This window comes from Ptychodera flava, unplaced genomic scaffold, assembly GCF_041260155.1.
Source record: "Ptychodera flava strain L36383 unplaced genomic scaffold, AS_Pfla_20210202 Scaffold_29__1_contigs__length_4469600_pilon, whole genome shotgun sequence".
NCBI classification, from domain to species: Eukaryota; Metazoa; Hemichordata; class Enteropneusta; family Ptychoderidae; genus Ptychodera; species Ptychodera flava.
In genome coordinates this window covers 2,952,226-2,972,013 of record NW_027248351.1, presented here as the reverse complement: position 1 = coordinate 2,972,013, position 19,788 = coordinate 2,952,226, and the positions used below count along the sequence as shown (strand labels likewise).

The 19,788-nt window shown below is 38.6% G+C and overlaps 1 protein-coding gene across 1 annotated transcript; it reads left to right on the top strand.

Moving 5' to 3' along the window:
* Positions 1-5,182: 5,182 nt before the first annotated feature.
* Positions 5,183-11,018, top strand: LOC139127135 (uncharacterized). Its single transcript, XM_070693055.1, has 6 exons — positions 5,183-5,194; positions 5,579-6,485; positions 7,265-7,557; positions 9,116-9,230; positions 9,617-9,754; positions 10,795-11,018. Coding segments are annotated over exons 1-5 (1,329 nt in total). The 3' UTR covers positions 9,619-9,754; positions 10,795-11,018.
* The last annotated feature ends 8,770 nt before the right edge of the window (positions 11,019-19,788 follow it).

Below are 19,788 nucleotides of genomic sequence, written 5' to 3'. Positions count from 1 at the left end.
GCAAATCGCATACACATGAAAGCAGAGTAGCTTGACAAATAAATTCCGTTCCAGTGTAATCCACCACTGATACACCATCTTCAAGTTGCCGCAGCTCCTCATACATAGGCTTTAAAAACTCCACATAAGGGGCTTTTTAGTGGATATCCACACTCCATAAAAAATCATATTTTCTCTTGCTTTTCTTTCCTGGATTGGCAACTCATTAATCATGAGATAGACTGGCCACATTGATACCCGGGAGCTTTTAAATATGGCTACTCCATCTGTATTCATAGCAAATGACAAATTGTTCTCATTACTTAAAAAGCCTTTCCTAAATAGTGATTTGTAATTTTGACCATCATAAACATCTTTGATGTGATCATCACTTTTGGCATAATGATCAAATCTATGAGACCTTACATGATTGGCAAATGATTTACTTTTGAACATAGTTCTAATTTGAGATATGCAAGAATGGAGGACAAATATGCCATGGCTCCAGGTTTTGTCAAATCTGTCAGACAATGCCTGTTACTGCAAGTTTTTGAGTTGCTATCCACATGAGTGTAGCAATGTGCACAATAATACATAATCTCCGGAAAGGATATGTGTTTTTTTAGGAACTGTCTAATCCCATACAAAGATTTTGGCACTTTGCTGTCTTCTGGTAATAAAAGTCCAAGCAATGGTAGCAGATATGACATTGCTTCATCAGACAAGCGAAAACGTATCATGAAACAGCACAGGAGCAAGACTGTAACACCAAGTAGACGCTTGACCTTCATAAATGGTTGCCTCATCATCATTCACATCTGCATGTATCTCGGTGTTTTCCTGGAATTCAGTAGTATTATATACAAACTCAGCAACACTGTCAAGTACTGTAGTTGTTTGTGCTGATTCATGTCTCAGTGTATCATTCTCCCGCAATGCAGTATTATGTAGTTCGTTGAAAAGATCATTGATGAAGTTATCCTGCTCATCATTAACAGGAGGTGTATAGGAATCTATGGAACAGGGGCTCTCCAACTCATCACTTTCTTTTGTGGAAGCTACTTTACCAGTCTCTTTAACTTCATCAGTTCTGTTAGGGGTCTTTTTCTCTTGGCACAAATCACTTGTAGGTAGTTGCTCATTTAAAGTGATTTGCTCATTTAAAGTAATTTCAAACACCTACAAGAAAGCCACCATGATATTAATTGTTGATGCATTGCAATAATTTTAGAAAAGTGGGATCAATTGAGTCTAATAGCGCTGTTCACGGTTACAGGTTTGTTACTAAATATAGCTGTACGTGTGCGACATCAGACACGCAGCTTGAAATGCGGACAAATTTTATCAATGTTGCATGCGTGGCTGTTTTTGCAGCTTGTACTCAGAGTCGTGAATATGACTTTTTTTAGTATGCACTGTTACAATAGCAGTCGCCCAGTGAGATGTATTTTCGTCGTTCTTGCATGCGTAATTTTCAAAAGCGTAATCTAAAATTGCGGACAAATATTTATTTTTGCATATTAATGAGAGAACAGTGATGTAAACTGTGAACGGCCCTATTAAAATGTAAGACTGCTATGGAGTCATAAATCATAAGTGACAACAGCAGTGATTCCAGGGTAAAACATTCACATTCCAAAGTAATGACGATACCTTCAGTTCTACATACTGAAAATATTCCTCTGTTAGTGCTCCATGTAGATTTATGCAGAGCTGTCCTTCTCACCGTTATTATTTTCTAATGAAATGAAGTGAACATCATGTTTATGTATGGTAGCTGCGTCCGTATACACAGTACGCCATCCGCTTTTGACTGCATTCGAAGGACAGTCTCACAATGTTTACTGTTAAATAACCCATGTGTTTCGAACCTGCATACTTTTAAAAGGTACTCACATTTTCAGACGTAAAGACGGCTGGTTTTGTCGTTAAGTATTTCTTATAAGGTCCACGTTTTCGCGTCGTTGAACAACTGGCCACGCAGTCATCAACATGTACCGGTACGTCACAGGACGACGAACACACTTGCGACGGTTCTGCATCTGCCATTGTTAAAGTTCGACGACTACAACCTACATAAAACTTAATTTAGGCGCAGTAAGAGTACTGTTCTATCCGCAAAACCTTAAACCACTTCAATTTTGTTAGCTAATCGAGCGGGATGGACTAACTTCTGCCGATGCACGATGTCTTGACTCCAGAAAGTGTTGAGCTTCCACCAGAATGAGTGGACGGGCCGCAATAGGGTACTATGCATTCTTGGGCTGTCGTAAATTAGTGTGCTGGAATTTAACAGGCTAGATCAGTTTCGCAACAGTGTTCACTTTAATGGTCACAGTGTTCGACTCTCGTACTTTAGTGACCTCTACGCATAAAGTCTTCTTTCTGGTTATTATAGATGTAAAAGAACAGTGTACGTGTACGCATAAAATGTCTAAATTTTGCGACGGTCACGACCCTTGACCTCCATACTTCGACCAATGTAGTGTGTTCCCGCGTTATCATATCGGATATCGAATCTCTCTCAAAATCGCGCGCAGTTGTTTGAAGTAACGGCTAACAGCTAGCTCGGACCTTCAGCTACAAATCTTACGAATTATGGCTGATTTCTCAGTTGTTTATTTCCCCAGTGACGACACGTTTTTCGTCAAAACTGCAAGAGAGTTATGTCTTAGTTGTAATGTGTCACTGTCAGTAGGCACAAAGGTAAAGTGTGTTTTCCCCACGACAGTGTTGGATGACAGTGGCCGAGAAAGTGAGTCACCGGTGGAGTATGAAGGAACTATAATTTTCCATTCATCCGGTAAGTGTTTAAAATGCGTATTTAAAAGTGCAATTCGTATAAATTTAGAGGGACTGTACAGCAGAGTTCTCTGTACATCGTTGTTTTCCTCGAAAGCTTTGTTTTGTATATGATCCGACATTTTTAACTTGAGCTTAAGGGGTGAATTAAAGTTTCCTTTGACAGGACGGAGGGAGGTGACTACAGCTCGGTTGTGCGTTGTTCAATATATAAGCGGCCGCGGTATTCATCGCGCGATGGCTGTTTTTTGACGATCATTAAACGAGCAAGTCGCTGCCATTTATAGCATTGTCTTAATTCGTAGCTGCCGATTCGTACATTCTTACCTTGTCTGCGATGCCTTTTTATAAGTAAAACGTCAGTTCAAAAATTGCAAAATGACTGAAAACCCCTACATTTTTAATGTTAGCGTGGGAAATATCGTAATAAAGGTCATAAAGTGGAAATTTTGACTTCGATTAACCGTTTGCGCTAGGAATTATCGTGTTGAATATGTAGCTATGTATGCGCCACTTCAGACTAATACGGCCAAAATGGCGGCTCACCACTGGCGATACTCGTGAATGTTAGCGGATGTTAGCTTCACTCGTACTCAAGGTCGATCAGATAAGGAGTGAGTTGTGCCTGTTTTCATTCACATCGCAAATGAGGTTACATTAGCCGTTTTGAAGCAATTTTTTGTCGCTTACTATTTTCTGGGGTCCACAAATTTAAAAAAACAAAACCTGCTTGGAAGATGAATGTGGCTGTGTACAACTTACGATTCCACATGGTGTAACATGTATTTTTACTTCTTTTATACCCAGTCACTTTTACAATCCGTTCTTATTATTAAATTTCATATTTCCAGGTAAGAAGCCTTGTATTGAAAGGCTGAAAAAGTATACAGAAATGGTGAAGGGGATACCTAAATCACAACGAATGGAATGTTTTGTGACCCAGGGTAAACAAGATATGAAGGATGCAGAAAAAAGTGGAAAACAAGGGGCAGCAGGGAAGCTAGAGTTGTCCTAGATGAGCTAAGTGAAAATAACTCTAATGCCAACCACAAGTCACGTAAAAGAAACACAAGTGATCTGGAAGATACTTTAAAAACAAAAAAAGTTAAGGCAATAGAAAAGCCTAAGAAAATCAAGTCAAAAAAACAGGGAAAAGTGGTAGAACATGGCAAAAAGCAGCATGCCAGCAAGACCCAACCCAAGACCCCACCCAAAAAAGACTGAGTGAGGAGGATATTGTGAATATGGCTATGCTTACAGGCTTTGACCATAGACCCTCGAGAAAAAACGGGACAGGCAACTGCTGAGGTTTCTTGTGCGATCTATCTTTGAATACATTAAAGTTTATTTGCCAAGTGGTTCCTGACAACAATACTTCGTACTTAACACTGAATCTCATTAACGATCAAACTGACGTTCTGAATATGTACACTTTGCTCTTGCATGGTACGTTCCGAGTAATGATACAGAGAATTTTGAGGGTTTTTTTATACTAGTCATGGTGAATGTTCTGGTAACGATGAAGATCACATTTTGGATTCAAGCCGAAGCCAACGGGAAAAAACTAGACGATAAAAACTGTGTACATTTAGCCATAGATGCTACAGAAAACTCTTGCTAGATATCTACAATATAAGTTTACATTCCCTACCATAAAAATCACCGATAACAAGAAACATTTACAAGTTAGACAGGTTTACACTTCCCCAGTCCTGCGAAACGAAAATATGACCTTTATTTCATCTGTCACGCAACATTTGACGAAAATCAGGGAACACAAAAAATGACTACTCCATCGGAGCTCAAATACACGACCTCTAACATTTTGGTACTGTTTTAGCCTAAAGAAACACCAAAGTTCGGATAAGCTACACGTGTTTACATCCGCAAAGTACTAGAAAATACATTTGTAACACTGACTTTCGCTGTCAGGAGAAACTTCGTGATAAATCGGGACTATCCATCGGTTGATGGATTCAGAAGCAGTTAGGTAGACATGCATTAACACAAAGCTGAACGCTGTCCTCGTAAATTTGGCCGTTCACAGTTTTCAAACAACAACATTTCAGTAGTTAACATACATACTTTACCAAATCATGGAGCACTCCTCGCACAGAAAATATTCCAACGGTTAAAAAACTGCAAAAACGAGGGAAAATTCGAAGATACACGGACGATTGCGGAATGTAAACAACTCTGTGATGTCAACTGCTGTCAAGTCTGGAACTGCAGTGATATGTGTTTCGGATTTCTATTCGAAACTTTGTCACTTTACAGCAACATACTGACACCCTGGCAGGCTTCTAGTTGCGTCGAATCTCGCTACCAATATGTAAAAAGTACTTTAAAACCATTTTGACGAATCCTTCTCAAAGTAGTTGTAACACTTTTATTTCTAAAAATGGACTTGCGGGTAATCCGAAATAACTTGTAATCCGAAAACATTATTACCGTATACCCGCATGCACGTGTCTATGAACCGGACCTTGTGCAGTCCCCGACTCATTAACACCTCTTAATTATTCAAAGATAGATCGCAAGCTGCTAATCCCATAGACCCTTTGTTCTCTATCGCAGTTGCCTGTCCCGTTTTTCTCGAGGGTCTATGCTTTGACAAAGAACTCAAAAACATGGGACAGAAAGTTTTGGAAAATGGCACAAAATCCAAATCTACCAGCAGTGTACAAGCTAAACCAACTGCACAACATTCAAGCCCACCAGACAGGGGTCAACAACCCCAGCCGAGTTCTAGTCAAACTAACCAACTTACTCAACCAAATCTTTTGGGGTTCTCTAGCCAGATTCTCCGAGGGGACCAACTCCACCACCACCACCTCCAAGTTTTGATGCCTTTCAGAGTGCTTCAAATTTTCCCAGAGGACCAGCTCCACCACCACCACCTCCCAGTTTTGATGCCTTTGACAGTGCTCCAAATTCTCCCAGAGGACCAACTCCACCACCACCACCACCACCTCCTCCGAGTTTTGATGCCTTTGACAGTGCTTCAAATTCTCCCAGAGGACCAGTTCCACCACCACCACTACCTCCAAGTTTTGATGCCTTTCAGGGTGCTTCAAATTCTCCCAGAGGACCAGTTCAACCACCACCACCACCACCACCTCCCAGTTTTGATGCCTTTCAGGGTGCTTCAGATTCTCCCAGAGAACCAGTTCAACCACCACCACCACCACCACCGAGTTTTGATGCCTTTCAGGGTGCTTCAGATTCTCCCAGAGAACCAGTTCAACCACCACCACCACCGAGTTTTGATGCCTTTCAGGGTGCTTCAAATTCTTCCAGAGGTCCAGTTCCACCACCGCCACCACCACCTCCTCCACCTCCTCCAAGTTTTGATGCATTTCAGAGGGCTTCTAGTTATCCCAGAGGACCACCACCACCTCTGAGTGCCACACGAGCCGATCCAACATGGTCTTACTTTCCTCATGGTTCTCCAAGAGGACCCATGCCTTCATTAGGACATGACCAACCAACCCCAGTGAATTCAAGTCCCTATCAGTGTCAAAGTAAAGGTGTATCACAATTTACTAGTACCTGTATGAACACCTCTGCAGACTATCTAAGAAACTCAATGGATTTGGTGCTCGGTGAAGAAACTTCACTTGTTGCTCTGCAGGAAGAGAATCAACGACTTCGTGATGACATCAAATCTTTGGCAGCAGAAAATGAAATGTGGCGCAAATCAGGTAAATACAAGCATTTTCAATTTTTTACTACAGGTACTCAATTATGCGTCAAACAGTACCGGTGTAGATCACATGTTTATCGAAGGTGTTTCATTACATGCCTTGTACATCGAATGTTGTGCACTCCATAGGATTCAATGGTAACTCGTCGATGACACCGGGGGCCACATAGTCATCGAACAATAGTCCAAACCCAGAATTCGAATCGACCACAGTACAAACAAAGCCATGTGCGCAAACACACATAGACGTATGTGTACTTCCATACACATCTGTACACATGTGGATTTGTTTGTACCGGCATCACATGATTATTTAGGCATACTGAGTCTGTAGAATGCATCGCGTCCTTTTTATTCTGAAGTAGAACCATTGTCTGAAACTGAACTGGAACTACTCTGAACTTGACAACTTTTGGATGTAAAATGTTAAATTTCGCGTTTTCCATAGAAAATACGATTTTAGGAAATTTTGCATTAAAAATGGAAAAACTGCATAACGGTATTTTAAATATATCAATGCTCCATTCGATGATAAAAATTGTTCCATTTTTAACGGAAGAGAGGCACGTTATAAAAACATAGCCCAAACAAGGTATTATGTACTCCCGGGGCATGAGACAATTTGCCCTCCTTGCATTAGGCAAATGGTAACCTACCCTCGGGCACATAGTATCATGTTCGGGCTATAATATATGTTATTGCACAGGCTGAAGTAATCACACATAATCGATTTACAGCATTTTCAGATGACTTGTTTTTTGTTTGCTTTTAACAAAGGAACAAACAGCGCTATGAACAACACTACTGCCGTTGAAAAGCATACAGATACTGATTGCATGCGTAAAGCAATGCAAATCATGCAATCCATCATTGAGAACTCATCTCCGACTAAACACGGAGATCTTACTAACATGGTACAGGTCAACACTTCACCGGCATCGACAACCACTAAAACATCACAGCAAGGTTCACCTACCTGCATATTGCCAGCTTCAAGAGCCATTTCAAGTCCATCATCTCTTCGTAATTTGAGTAAAGATGAAACTGGCAAACCATGTGCACTTGATGATGTAAGTATTCAACTTTCTCACTTTAGGGGTGTTGCAATTTACATGGTAATAAATACATGCCCTTATGAAATCATGATGGTCACATACATGTTCACTTAAAGGGACCAAGTCACCCTGTGACCCATTTTTCATGAATTTTGTTTGATACAAAATACTGGTTATAATTATTTGACATGTTGAAAGATAATGAATAGGTGACCATGCACATATTCGACCCCAGTGCTAGACATGATACATGAAACCATCGCGTAAATGAATTAATGGTCATAACGATAATTCATTTTTGCAATGGTTTCATTTGCCTAAAACCGGGGTCGAACATATGCACTGTCACCCATTCATTTATTATCTTTCAACATGTCAAACAGTATAAGCAGTATCTCGTATCAAACAAAATTCATGAAAAATGGGTGACTTAGTCCACTTAGAATTTAAAATATGTTGAGAAATTTGTCACTTAACAGATCCAAACTCATTTTTTTGAATCACTTGTGTTTGGTTTCTTATGTAGTAGATGGTGTTAATCAAAGGATTGCAAACTTAGAAATCTACCAATATTTACTAGAATTTATTATACTTCTGTCATCAATCGTTTTGGCGTGTTATTCATTGTACTCTTTCTTGAAAGGGCGTGGTGTTTGCTTGGGTAATTTCATTTTATGTCAAGCACACTTTTTATGTCGACACCATTGGCTTTCTGATATATATTTAATAGGACATTTTAATATTGCAAAGCATACTGAAATTGAGAATCAAAATATGAATTGGTCATTTTTAAATAATTTTTTTTTTACTTGAATAGGAATCTACATGTCTTTGAACAAGGTACAGTATTCAGTAGTTTGCTTAGATAATGATAGATGGTGTGATAACTTTTCACTGAATCTTTGCACTGCATTAACTTTTAGCAGCTTCACTACTGTAAATGCGCTTGTAAGGGGCTTCCAATGCCTAGTGTGAGAACAACCAGTGTTGTGTATATGGTAAAAAACGCTTAGCCTATTTCTTTGCTGTGTTTATAACCACTAAAACATCTCGGGAAGTAGAAGGTTGTGGTTTGTAGCAGCTGCTGCTTTCATCTTGGTAATCATTGCAAATGTGAAGTACTGCTGAGTATTTCTGTAATGAGTACACTAATTATCTACCTATGTACTTTACTAACACCCAGCTGTTTTGCTGTATATTACTTTCCACGTACTCCTTGTAAGTTGTTGTATTACACTGTACCTACCCAATTTACCTTATCCTGCCATGTTCATATTTCACCATCAGGTCTGTTAAAGCCAGTGAAGCATAATATCTCCCATTTAGTGCATTTTAACAAAAAAATGAGCATTTGAAGGCCCCTGAAATCACAGATACTGTAAACATGATCTTTATGGACTAAAGCTGTTGGAACAGACCAAGCAAAATGGGTGGGAATACGTATGGTTTTTGCTCAATACTTTTCACCGAGCTGGCTAACGGGAAGTGATACTGTCTGGCAGGTAAAGGGTTAAAGTATAGGTCTTGGCATCAAGCGCAGCAATCTAATCCTGCATATTGTTTGTGTTCGCAGACAATACCAATAGTTGTAACAAAGGAGAACCCACAACAATTTGCTGATGTCAAAGTGTCCTCCATGGCTCTTTACAAGGCAGAAATGGCAGCTTCAAATTCTAAAGACTTCTTTTGTGAGTGTAACTTCTACAGTACATACATTTACATTTAAACTATTTTTATCTATTTGTGTTTTCTTTCCTCGGGGCAACGCTCATAAAGTTTGGCACTAGACTGATTATTGATCTGTGAGGAAAGAATGAAATTGAAATGTCGTGTCTCAGACACTCTCTTAAAGTGTGTGGGGTTTAACTCCAAAAGTATTGTCTGTACTGTACTCTGCAACTTATAAAGGAAGATGAAAACCGCACATTCCAAGGAACTGACATTCCCACTTTGTTGAAGTATACACAACACATGACGATATCATCCTTGTTAAACGTACATGTTGGCGCTACCATTGTCCCAAGTGAAAATTGGAAAACATGCCATAACCATTTGCTTTTTCTTTTCGGTCTAGGAACACTTCTAAACGAACTCATTGACATTGTATTCACTAAAGAAGAGTTGGCGAAGTCTGGTGGACTTGGGCTCCGAAAAAGCAAGGATGGAGATGATAAGCCCCCATTGGATTCTCACCGTGTTAATGCAATACAGGGTAAGTTGACCTCCAGGTTTTCGGTTTAATTTCTCTCATGCCAATTAATTCATCATGTAGAAAATATTTTCTTATGGCCATCATTGTTGTGATGAGTAACAGACTTCCAACAACATTGGTTTGTGGCCTCCTGTTGCCAGGGTCACAAACCATGTATGCTGGCAGTAGAATGCAATATTTATTCATACCTTGCAAAAAAAAATAAATGTGTGACTGTCAGGTAAAAAATTGCTTTAAACAATTTGTGACTGGTGATCAGTCCTCTGGGAGAATTTGAAGCACTGTCAAAGGCATTGGTTCTGTTAATTGACAAAGTTCTCAACATATTTTAAATTTTAAAGTCACCCATTTTTCATGAATTTTGTTTGATACGAGATACTGCTTATACTGTTTGACATGTTGAAAGATAATAAATAAATGGGTGACAATGCATATGTTCAACCCTGGTTTTAGACAAATGAAACCATTGCAAAAATGAATTAATCGTTATGACCATTAATTCATTTTGCGATGGTTTCATGTATGTGTCTACAAGTGGGGTCAAATACTGGTATATGCATGGTTACCCATTCATTCATTATCTTGGTCATCAACAAGAACAATTTAATCCGCTTCCTGCCAAGTGGTACCACCACTATTTCGTGGTTCAAGATGACCCCATTGCCTTTGTCATTTTCGATATTTATTCCTTGGACCTGGTAAATTTCATGGTTACCTTGAATGATAATGATTATTGGACCTGATTGATGTCTATTTGTATTGTTTATCTGTGGAGCCCAGTAGAAAGAGGATTGACATATCTTAGATGGTAATGCAATGCATAGGGAATACTTTTTTGTGAATTGTACTGCAGGGTGGTTGCATCAGACTAGTAGCTGTGGCAACCAGTCAATACAGTGTTCACAAGCCCAATACAATGTGTTCATTTTGCACATAAATTCCTCTATATGCATGTAACAAATCACACACGTTCTTATATTATTTTTCTTAACAAATGTTGCTAAGTTCATTATCTTCTTTCTTTCTTTCTTTCTTTCCAGTGTGCTTGTCAGCCAAGGGCCTGGAGAAATTCGGCAAAAAAGATCATGAATTATCTAAAAAGGCCTTCAACGTAAAATTCCAGAACAAAATCGGAAATGCCAGACGAGACCTGGCCAGAGCTAAACTGAACTCGTTTAAAAAATAATCTTGAACTAAACCAATTTTCACTTAGTCCATGAAATTTTTTGAAGCCGAAAATTTATTAAATTGGTAATCAGACCTACAGATATGTGTTGTGGTTTTCTTTCGAACGTTTGGAAAGGTGAGTCTGCTTGTGTTTGCTGGGTTCAGGTGAGTGTGAGCTGCTTTCAACTCTGTTTGGCCTGGCTTAGTTTTTGGCCAAATATAGTTAAATTACATCTCCAACAATTATTTCACATTCACTAAAAGGTCCTGTGTAAAAGTACTTAATTTCACTGGAATTAGCTTTCACTTATTTCTTTTTTGCTTACACCTTCCAAAGATGCAAATGAACTGTGTTTACCAAAATAATCACACAGCAACATAAGTAAAATTAAAATCCAGTGTCAAATTAGTACTTTTCATGGTGCTCTTTTTCTGTCAGAATGATCCTGTCATTCATATGTGCATTCAAATAACCATTCAAAATGACTATTCGTTCACATACATGTGAATGGTTCAAAATGACCATTCGTTTTTCAAAATAACCATTCATTCACATGTTATAACCCTTCGTCCACATGTTATAACCATTCGTTCACATGTATGTGAGTGGCTAGCTCATTTAATATTTCGGCCTATACACATGCTTCTGAAAATGACTGTGGACTGGCTAACTGCCTATTCCCTATGCACATACATTTAGCCATGCCAATTAGCCATGTGAATGCTAATTTCACATGCTACTGACAGGCATTCCTGTTCTATAAGGGATAGTTTCATCCCTCTGAAGGAGACTCTGGTTCCTGTAGGGGACTAACAAAGGCCGGGTCTCGCCCGCCTCAATGAAAGCTTTTAAGCCTACGTATATTGCATACTCGGTGCACAAGCAAATATTTGCAGTACCATAGTGGGCGATAATGGCATTGCTGAGCAAGTCCAAAAAGAGTTCGGCGTTCTACTCGAAGATGAAATTCGTAATACCGACAAGGTAATCAGTTAAAGGCGATACCAAGACACAATAACAAATACTGGTGTCAAACTTGATATGGCCATTTTGCCCAATTTATTTCTCTTGCCCGCTTAGATTTTCATTCTTTCAGGCCCGGCAATCACAGGTTATAATAATGAATTGTAATACGCAACAGAAACTATCGTTTTCGGGGTAAATGGAGATATAAACACATAAATTAAAGAAAGTGCTAAACATGAGATGGAGGGGACGAGGAGGCTGTGAAGTGGCAGGATAACCATCCCAGAGGCCGCCTCACAATGACATGAGTCGGATTCCGAAGGCAGCAGATACAGTTGCTACTGTCACCGGCGCAGAGCCTATTCACGAATTTGGCAAAATTTATTTGTTATCTTTAGCCATATTCATTACATTTATGTACAGTGTATAGATCAGTTCTGATGGCGATGTACGCCACCCCACCATTCAACATGATTGTAACTGGACCGACAAATTCTGGCAAAACGGAGTATGTAATGGATCTTCTCACTGGTTTTTTACATAGGGAAATGTGACTACGTAGTATTCATTTGTCCAACATTCATGAACAATAAAACGTATAATAAAAGATTCATTTTCACCAATGACAACGTGTTTGTGTTTCCGGTCGGACTTGATGCTGTGGATGATACACTAGCCTTCGTACATAAGGAATGGGTCGGCATGAACACTTTAATAATCCTTAACGACTGTACCTCGTCCAAAGATATGAAGAAGTGCAGTGACGTTTAGTCAAACTTGGTTTCAGCGCAAGACACTGTTAGGATATGGACCACAGTAAGCAATGAGACTGTACAAATGAGTATGACTTCACCTCTTATACTTGATTGACATGGAAGTTACCCGGATGTAAGCATGGTTGCACGCCATCTTGTAAGCTGGCAATAAAGCATGGTCGTAATAAAACTGCATCATGAAACATGGTGTCAGGAGCGGGATCGGATGGTAAGAAGTTGTAAATGAACCATCAAGAGAAGCCAAACTGACTGCGAACAGAAACCAGAAGATTTTGTAGAGCTTTGTTGAGTGACAACGCCTCAGTCCCCCTGACAGTGACGACAAAGTTGGCAAATCGGATTGGTAGCGCAGTACGGTAAGCAAAATGGCTTCATCAAACTTTCCAGTACCAGCAAGTATGGAAATGAAAGGTGATTTAGTTCAAAATTGGGCGTTCTTCAGGTCAAACTGGGAAAATTACGAAATCACCACAGAACTGAATAAGAAAGATCAGAAAATCAGAGTAGCAACACTTCTGTCAGTGATGGGAAAAGAATGTTTCCGAATCTATAAACACTTGGACATGAATGAAGACGATAGAACGGACGAAAAGAAAATACTTGATGCTTTAGAGAAACACTTCGAGCCCACCCGAAACGTCATCTATGAACAATATGTTTTCAACACTTGCGAACAAGATGTCGCCGAGTCAATTGATCAGTATGTCACAAGGTTGAGGCAGCTGGCAACACGATGTGATTTCAGCACCCTGATAGATGAAATGGTGCGGGACAGAATTGTACTTGGTACCAAAGATGGCACTGTGCGCGCTCGTATGTTGAGAGAACCAAACTCAATCTAAACCAAGCGATAGAGATGTGTAGAAGTAGTGAAATAACACAGTTACAGTTGAAGAAATAGGTACAGCAGAACCTGAAACTCTACACTATGCCACGAAATACAAGCCACGTACAACTAAGAAAGCAGTTGTAAGTACAGCAAAACGCCATGTCAAACACCAACCGTCAGAGCAGCAGACAAAAAGCAATGTCGCTATTGTGGAACAGTACACGAACTGAAGAAAGATCGCTGTCCAGCATATGGAGAAGTGTGTAGAAAATGTAATGTAGTGAAGAAGAACCATTTTGCATGAGTTTGCAAACAACAGAAGGCAAACAAAAGACGTACAGTATACAGTGTGAATCAGGACGATAGAGGGCAGTCTTCATCTGATGAGTCTATGATGTTTGTGCAACACAGTGTTGGAGCAATAAACACTCATGGCAAACAATGGTTTGTTACGCTAAATCTGGCAGCTTAGAACAAACTAAGCTACCCAGTAAAATGCCAACTAGACAGTGGATCTACCTGCAACGTGATGAGCTACAGAGATTTCTGTAAAGTAACACAGAACAGGAAGCCAGCCCTACGTACAAGCAAGGTGAAACTTAGGCTGTATGGAGGTCGCTGTATGTATCCACGTGGAGAGGCAACATTGCGATGCAGTTATAAAGCCAAGAACTATAAACTGAGATTCAAGATAACAGATGTGGTGCAGAAACCACTGCTGTCTGCAAATACGTGTGAAGCTATGGGACTACTGGAAATTGATATAGAGAGACTGAACATTGTATCTAACAAGCAAGCTACGACTTCACAGCATACAGCAAGACTAGAAACAACTTCCCAAACCTATTCCAGTAGTTTAGCAACATTTAGATCAACTTAGTCGTTCGTACTATCATGAAAACAGTCGAAACACAATTTGCTGCAGAAATTTGTGACAATTAATGCTAAACGGAAAGAATAAATAGAAGTAAAGAAAATTGCGTACGAGACGATGTGATAACAAATCGATCTATCTATCTATTGACAATTTATCGAACCGATCGATCGATCTATCGATTAATTTATCTATCTCGCTATCGAATTGATGAATCCTTTGTTCTATCGATCGATCTGCCAATTAATTTATCTATCGATCGATTGATCGATCAATTGACCATCTATCAAACATCGATAGATAGATCCAGCGATCTATCGATTGAGTGATCGATTTATTTATCGATATATTGCTCGACCTATTCCTCTATCTATCTATCTATCTATCTATCTATCTATCTATCTATCTATCTATCTATCTATCTATCTATCTATCTATCTATCTATCTATCTATCTATCTATCTATCTAATACTTATTTATCTATAAATCGATCGATCTATCGTTCCTAATGAATCGCTTAATCAGATATTATCAGTTAACTGATATGTTATTGGTTGTTTTGATGCGGTATTGGTTGAATTTTCTACGTTATCAGTTGATTTAATCCTTTATTGGTTCATTGATACGTTATCGGTAAATTTGTTGATACGTTATCGGTTAGGTAAAATTACTACGTTATCGGTAAATTTTTACTTCGTTATCGGTTAGAAAAATTTACTACGTTATCGGTTCGTTACTACGTTATCGGTTGATTTACTACGTTATCGGTAAATTTTTACTACGTTATCGGCTTTGCTAAATTATCGGTTAGTTACTACGTTATCGGTTGTAACAAGGCAACACCAAAGGCTTTCTAAGAGAATATATTAGGGACGATTCAGAATTTACTTCCAGGGGGAGGGTGGAGGATTTTCTATTTCTGGGTGATTTTTTTCCACGGCCCCCCCTAGTAAATTATAGAAAAAATCTATGGCCCCCCTCATCTTTCGTGTTTTTTTCCATGCCCCCCCCCCCCAATATATACATGCATGCTTATACACTATAGACATATCCAGTCTAACAAGTTGCAGGAACTGTAGTGGACATTTAATCGATGATATAACAAATCATTTCAGGGTTATGTGACTACAAAAAGAATGATTTGCAGGGACTGCAAGTGGCACACTTTTGGAAAGGGTAGCAATAAACATATCTGGTTGTAAATTTCTGAAGAAAGTTAATTACTAAATATGAATACGTTTTTCGTTATGTCTGACTGACACATATGATGCACACAAAGACAAGCAAAGATGTCAGTTAGAAATGGTGAACAGGAAATCAGAGGAGCAGATAATTGGCAAAGTGATATATATCTAGAAGTTTAATTGTACATCACATGCAGATATCCAGATATTTCTGGAAAGTAAGATGTACATGTACCGTACATGCACAAGTTCAGCATACATTTTCATTTGATGATGCTGAATGCAGACTCACGGTGAAAGTTTTAAACATTAGTAATTAAAATTGGTGAAAGCCAACTTGTTTTTAATTTTCTCTTTTTTTCTAATTTGGTTGTCATAAAACCACGTAACTGCCGCGGAAAGCAACAATGCTGAGGAATATTTTAGATCATTTCTTGAACAAAACACCTTATCAAAAACATGAATTCACATGTTATTCTGCTCATTCCATCAACAATCCAATGTTCATATTAAAATGCAGATAACCCTGTGTAAGTCAAAGTTCATATTTTGTCAGCAGTATTTTTCAAAATTGACAGAGCATTCATATTTCAAATTTTTATAACAAACTTTAATCTTAAAATAGTCATGATGCGCATGTTTTCAGATGACATGAAACATACATGTTAATTTGTTTTTTTGCCTTTTCTGCCAGCCGCCACTGAGAAATCTTTGATTATAAATATCAGAATGAATGGGACACAAAAGTATTAGCATCAATACACAATGTGTAAGCCTATCCATATTTCTCCTAGCCTCATACACACTGAGATCACTTCTTGGACTACAGCAAATTTCTTGTGTATACAATATTTCAACAATCCGACACATAGCATTGATGCAGAGCCACATGATCTTCTGCATGCACATACAGGATTATTGGAAAATCAACCCTTTTGTAAATTTTTTCACCATATATTTTGACAGTAATACATAATATTTTTATTTTCAACATTAAAAAACTATTCGTTGAAAAGCAACCTGAAGATGAGACGGCCATAAATTTATTTTCAAAAAGTTTATAGTAAATGTAAGCACTGTAAAAAGTTATGTAGAACATTTAAAAAATTTAGAAAGGGTAAATTGATGAGAATGAAACATAGAAAAAAGGAGCAGAAAAGAAGAGAGGATAAAAAATACGAGGACTATGACTGGTTAAAGTTGCTCTTGAGTGGGAACCTTCAAAAATTTAAACGTAAAAGAATTAGATAAATACCTTGATAAACATAAATTACCAAAACAAAAAAAATTGAAAGCTGAAAAAGTTCAAATAATAACCGCACATATACATGCACAACCTTCATTCAATTAAGAAAACTGTCAGGGAAAGATGTAACAACTTATGTCACAGATGAGTCAGAGTCAGATAGCAGTGACTCTGAATTGGAAATCTCTGTCAATGGAGTCATTGAGAGTGATGATGATGGTGTTGGTTCTGAATATAATAGTGACACAGACACTGAACTGACGAAATCCCAGAGAACCAACGTGACCATGTTACTTTAAGAAGTGGCAGAGTAGCAAGTCGTTTTGTTTTGAATTAAGGTGGAGCTGCATGTTGCCAACACAGTTTTTTTCAAAGCAATATTTCTCATCAAAGATGACAAGGAAACCCCTTATACCATATATTTTCAAAAAGCAGAGACTCTAAAGTTTAGTATGGTAGCAGTAGTTACTCAAAGGATGAAGTGGGTGTATATTTGGGGTAAAAAACCTCAATTTTGGTATTAATGATAAAAATTAATTTAAGTCAAAAACTAGACAGTATTTTCTGAAATGTAATATTTCACTTGAAAGGAGAGTATATGTATAAAAAACAACTATTTTGTTTGGCATTATCCATCGTCATTTTAAAATTGTAGGGGTTTAAAGACTGACACTCTAATAATTGATTAAAATCATGATCAGCAAAATTAAAATGCCTCTTATTCAAAATGGCTCTTATTAAAAATGTAAGAGCTTTATTGCCAAACAAAACCAATTGATAGTCGTTTTGTTATATAGTATTTAAAAAACATAATGTGAATATTTCAGAAATTTGACCCAGTCGGAGTGGAGTTGTATTCTTCGGAAATTTTGAAATTGGGAGGCAAAAGAAGCCAAGAAATCGGGTGATTTGCATACATTTGCAAAAATTAACACTTCTTTATCATGCAACTTTACACTGCTTTACAAGCTACAAGGTAAACCCAACCTGATGATGCTGAATATTTGCTGTAATTTTTAGCATTTGTTCAATGTTCATCTCTGTGTATCAGCATTTGTTTGTTATTCTATCACTACATAGAACACCCAATGCTGTATTTAGCAACATACCAGTGTGAACATAAATGACCATTGTTATTGTTGATAATGAATTCTAGCCTGGACTTGATTCGAGATCTCTTTTCAACAACAACAACCCCGACTGTTTAATGTATGGTTTGTGTTGACATGCTAAATACTGGACATTTCATGACGCTTCAGGGAGGAGAACAAGATACTGCAGTAGATGCATAAAACAAACCACTGTGAATATTACCGAATTTGGCAGCTAAAGGAGTTTAACTAAACATGTTGAGTTATCTGTCACCCAGGTAGCATCTATGGTTCTCTTTTGTAGAGATCAGAAATTCTGGGCAAATATTGAATTGATGATTTTTTTCCTTGCCCCCCCTAAAAGATTGTGGTATTTTTGTCTGGCCCCCTAAATTTTCTTGGGAAAAATGGGTGGCCCCCCTGAAAATCCTCCACCCCCCCCCCCCGGAAGTAAATTCTGAATCGTCCCTTACAACCAAGAACTTGTTTCCGAAGGTGTACAAAATTATATGAGGCAGCACGCGCCAGCGGACTAAAAGTCACTAAGAAAGAGGTGCAGGACTGGTTGCAAACTCAACTAACTTATAATCTACATAAACCGGTACGTCGTACTCGAGGTGCTACGGGTGGGAGGCGCATCTTCGTATCATCGATAGACAATTTTTGGCAGAATGATCTTGTGGAATTCCCTTTACCGTTCGCAAAAGAGAATAAAAACATTCGATACATGCTAACAGTAATCGATGTGCTCAGTAAATATGCATGGGCCAGGCCGATACAGTCAAAACGGCAGATGATACTCTGAAGGCGCTACAAGACGTAATTAAGAAAAGTGGGAGGCAACCCGACAAACTTCAGACAGATGAGGGGCGGGAATTTACTAACCGAAAAATGCAGAAATGGTTGGAGGAGTCAGGCATTCACTGGTTTCACACCTACAGTGACAAAAAAAGCTAGTGTCGTTGAACGTTTTAATCGTATGTTGAAGACGATGATGTGGAAATACTTCACATACAGACAGACACGTGAATGGCTCAGTATTCTACCACAACTTCTCGAGAATTACAATAACACCGTATCTATCTATCTCTATCTATCTAACAAATTTATAAAGCGCCGTACACACAAGTATCAAAATGAAACCCGTCGATGTAACAGAGGACAACGATTGGCAGGCATTTTATACACTATACGGTCCTGAGTTGGCAGCCGCGGGAGCTACCCCTAAGTTCAAGCCGGGAGAAAGGGTCCGAATTACAAAATACAAGACCACTTTCAGGAAAGGATATTTACCAAATTGGACAGAGGAGGTGTTCATAGTTTCAAAAGTGGTGTACGCAGCTGGACTGGGAACTCCGCCCGTTTACAAGATAAAAGATCTGAATGGAGAGGAAATACTCGGCACTTTCTATTCCGATGAACTGCAGAGTGCTGCTGGCGCCGACGAGCTGTACAGAGTAGAACGAATTTTGAAGAAGAAAAAAATTAGAGGAAAGAAATATTATCTGATAAAATGGCGCGGCTATCCAGAAAGTTTCAATAGTTGGGAGCCAGAGGAAAATGTTATTAGAACTTCGTAGCCCTATCGGAACGGAAGGAGTACTTATGTAGTTCCTGTGGCTGGTACTTGGTCAAGTACTAATGCAAGTACTAACGTAAGTAATTACGAAAGTTATTCAATAAGTACCATGGAGCAAGCCTTAATTTCTTGAAAGCCGAAAGTGTCAGTTTACCACCATTCTTCCATCCGCCCAGCCAAGTATTTATCATGTATTGTCGTAAGTAATGTTCACTAGATCAGTCGCTTCGGGTGATTCCATCGTAATGATATTGTCAGTAAATGTTCTAAAAAAGTGAAATTTCTTTACAGAAATGCAAGGGATTTTAAACTTGATATAA